Source organism: Colobus angolensis, unplaced genomic scaffold (assembly GCF_000951035.1).
Source record: "Colobus angolensis palliatus isolate OR3802 unplaced genomic scaffold, Cang.pa_1.0 Scaffold8, whole genome shotgun sequence".
NCBI lineage: Eukaryota > Metazoa > Chordata > Mammalia > Primates > Cercopithecidae > Colobus > Colobus angolensis.
In genome coordinates this window covers 2,512,034-2,515,583 of record NW_012121820.1, presented here as the reverse complement: position 1 = coordinate 2,515,583, position 3,550 = coordinate 2,512,034, and the positions used below count along the sequence as shown (strand labels likewise).

The following is a 3,550-nucleotide window of genomic DNA, read 5'->3' as shown; positions in this document are numbered from 1 at the left end:
GCCCGACTTGGCCTCCTAAAGTGCTGGGATTACAGGCTTGAGCCACTGCGCCCGGCCGAGACTAGATTTTCAACTATTTCTTTTGTGGAGGAGGGAAGCCGTTTATTTTTTGTTTGTTTGTTTTCTTTTCTTTTCTTTTCTTTTTTTTTTGCCTAGCCCCTAGAAAACCAGGGAGAGGCATTATTGAAGTTTTTTGTTTTAATTCATGTAAATTTCACTTTTTAGTTTATCCTCGTAGTTATTTTTGAAAATACTATTTTAACTTTTGTTTCTGCTGTTAGTTTCATTTTCCCTTTTACCTCTCATTCTCTGATGAAACGTTTTGTTTATAGACTATCTTCCTTCAGCCATACAAATTTAACCATATCTGGTGTTAGGTGTTCTGTTTTCCCTTTTAGTTTATTATTTAATTAAGTGGCAATGTTTAAACATGGGAAGATTTTGCCTAAAAGCAAGACTTTCTGGCATGAAGAAAATCTGCCAGGAACTGAGAAGCAGCTATGCCATCTAAATGAGGCAGGAGCTCTCCGGTTTGCCAGAGTCCTACTACTTCCTATTGTCTATGTCACCACCCCTGAGGACAAAGTATCACTGCACTTTATGCATAGTTTTTCACACAGTAAAGAAAAAAGTTAAAACTCTACCTTTGCCTCTTTCAAAATGAACACGAGAGATCAAGAATTCCTCCTGGGCGAGGTGGCTCACGCCTGTAATCCCAGCACTTTGGGAAGCTGAGGCAGGTGGATCACCTGAGGTCAGGAGTTCAATCAAGACCAACCTGGCCAACATGGTGAAACCCCATCTCTACTGAAAATACAAAAATTAGCTGGGCATGGTGGCGCATGCCTGTAATCTCAGCCACTTGGGAGGCTAAGGCAGGAGAATCCTTTGAACCTGTGAGGCGGAGGTTGCAGTGAGCTGAGATCATGCCTCTGTACTCCAGCCAGGATGACAGAGCGAGACTCTGTCTCAAACAATAGCAACAAAAAAGAACTCCCCCAGAAAACTGAGGAAGAGTGTTTATCGGCAGAAGACCAAAATTCCTAAGTGTGTGTTTGATATGCACCAGCATCAATTACATTATCTGCCCACTCAGCCTCTGATATTGGTATATGGTTTTACTGTCTTGATTTACCTTGAGAATCAGATATCCCATTTCAAGTCTTTGAGTTGAATATGATAAATATGTAAATTGCAGGCGTGTTTTTGTTTCATCACCCAGGCTGGAGTGCACTGCAGACCTGAATCCTGGAGTGAAGCCATCCTCCCGTCTCAGTCTCCCAAGTAGCTGGGACTACAGGCAGACACTACCACACCTGGCTAATTCTTTTTAGTTTTTGTAAAGACAGGGTCTCACGCTGTTGCCCAGGCTGGACTCAAGTGATCCACCCACTATGGCCTCCCAAAGAAGTACTGGGATTATAGGCGTGAGGCACCGTGCCCAACCACATTACAAGTTTTTTAAACAAATGAAGGAAAAATGTATTTTAAGAAGCTGGTTTAAAATCATGTTTTACGGCCGGACACAGTAGCTCTCACCTGTACTCCTAGCACATTGAGAGGCTGAGGCGGGAGGATCTCCTGAGGCCAGGAGTTCAAAACCAGCCTGGGCAGCATAGCAAGACCCTGTTCAAAAAAAAGAAAAAATACATATATATTTAATGATGTTTAAGAATATGTAAGATCTGGCTATGTGCGGTGTCTCACGCCTGCAATTCCAGCACTTCAGGAGGCCGAGGTGGGCGGATCACGAGGTCAGGAGATCGAGACCATCCTGGCTAACACAGTGAAACCCCGTCTGTACTAAAAATACAAAAAAAACTAGCCAGGCCTGGTGGCACACACCTATAGTTCCAGCTACTCGGGAGGGTGAGGCAGGAGAATTGTTTGAACCCAGGAGTTGGAGATTGCTGTGAGCCGAGTTCACGCCACTGCACTCCAGCCTGGGCGACAGAGCGAGACTCCATCTCAAAGAAAAAAAAAGAATATGTAAGATCTATCATAATTTCATTTGCCATATTTAATGTTTAATAGTGAATGAGCTGTATCAAATTGAACTTCAACATTGGTTTATTTTGTGATGTGTATTTGAGATGGCCACCTAGTGGTTTTTTCTGGTATGGCATTTTACTACTGTGCTAGGTTATGCTCTTATTAGCTAGTTTGTTTATATACCAAATATATTTTGAGTTATCCTTTCTGTACAGATTCTGCCGCAAGTGAATAGATATTTTTACAGCATTTCTATAATTATTTTGTTTTATTTTTAAACAGAAGAAGCAGACTACAGTGCCTTTGGTACAGACACACTAATAAAGAAGAAGAATGTTTTAACCAACGTATTGCGTCCTGACAACCATAGAAAAAAGCCACATATAGTCATTAGTATGCCCCAAGACTTTAGACCTGTGTCTTCTATTATAGACGTGGATATTCTTCCAGAAACGCATCGTAGGGTACGTCTTTACAAATATGGCACTGAGAAACCCCTAGGATTCTACATTCGGGATGGCTCCAGTGTCAGGGTAACACCACATGGCTTAGAAAAGGTTCCAGGGATCTTTATATCCAGGCTTGTCCCAGGAGGTCTGGCTCAAAGTACAGGACTATTAGCTGTTAATGATGAAGTTTTAGAAGTTAATGGCATAGAAGTTTCAGGGAAGAGCCTTGATCAAGTAACAGACATGATGATTGCAAATAGCCGTAACCTCATCATAACAGTGAGACCGGCAAACCAGAGGAATAATGTTGTGAGGAACAGTCGGACTTCTGGCAGTTCTGGCCAGTCTACCGATAACAGCCTTCTTGGCTCCCCACAGCACATTGAACCAAGCTGTGAGCCAGAGGATGAAGACAGCGATGAAGATGACATTATCATTGAAAACAATGGAGTGCCACAGCAGATTCCAAAAGCTGTTCCTAATACCGAGAGCCTGGAGTCATTAACACAGATAGAGCTAAGCTTTGAGTCTGGACAGAATGGCTTTATTCCCTCTAATGAAGTGAGCTTAGCACCCATAGCAAGTGGCTCAACCACGGAATTTGAAACACATGCTCCAGATCAAAAACTCTTAGAAGAAGATGGAACAATCATAACATTATGAAACCGTTGTTTGAATGTTTTCAGAGTGAGGATGCCATGAGAACTTGTACATTTGGCTAGTTTAAAAGCATATATACCTCTGACCAGTGACGTGGAATAGGCATGAGACGAGTAACGTTGCAAGCTTACAATATTATTAATATAGTAGTCTGATAATTGTTAATATAAACTTTGGTGGATCAGAGGTGAATTTAAGTCCAAAACAAAGGGGCCTTTGCTGATGAAGTTACGTGCTTTTACTTTTTTGTCTGTGGAGAATCAGATGTTAAAGCACATTCTTGGAACTATGCGAGAAGACTAGATCATTTCTGTTGGAAGTGGTTGCATATTTAACCTGCTGTGCAGAGCCCAGTTAATTTTTCCTTTAACTGTATTTTTAAAATTCTAATGTGAAGTCTGATTCTCTCTTTTGGTACACTGGGGACCTCAGCTCTTAAAGGTCTTATG

The 3,550-nt window shown here is 41.7% G+C and overlaps 1 protein-coding gene across 1 annotated transcript; it reads left to right on the top strand.

The window, feature by feature from the left end:
• The first annotated feature begins 2,212 nt into the window (after window positions 1–2,212).
• LOC105502369 (partitioning defective 6 homolog beta-like) lies at window positions 2,213–3,544 on the top strand. The gene has a single exon (XM_011928814.1). It carries the CDS (start codon window positions 2,388–2,390, stop codon window positions 3,102–3,104), a length of 717 nt encoding a protein of 238 aa, XP_011784204.1. The 5' UTR covers window positions 2,213–2,387; the 3' UTR covers window positions 3,105–3,544.
• The last annotated feature ends 6 nt before the right edge of the window (window positions 3,545–3,550 follow it).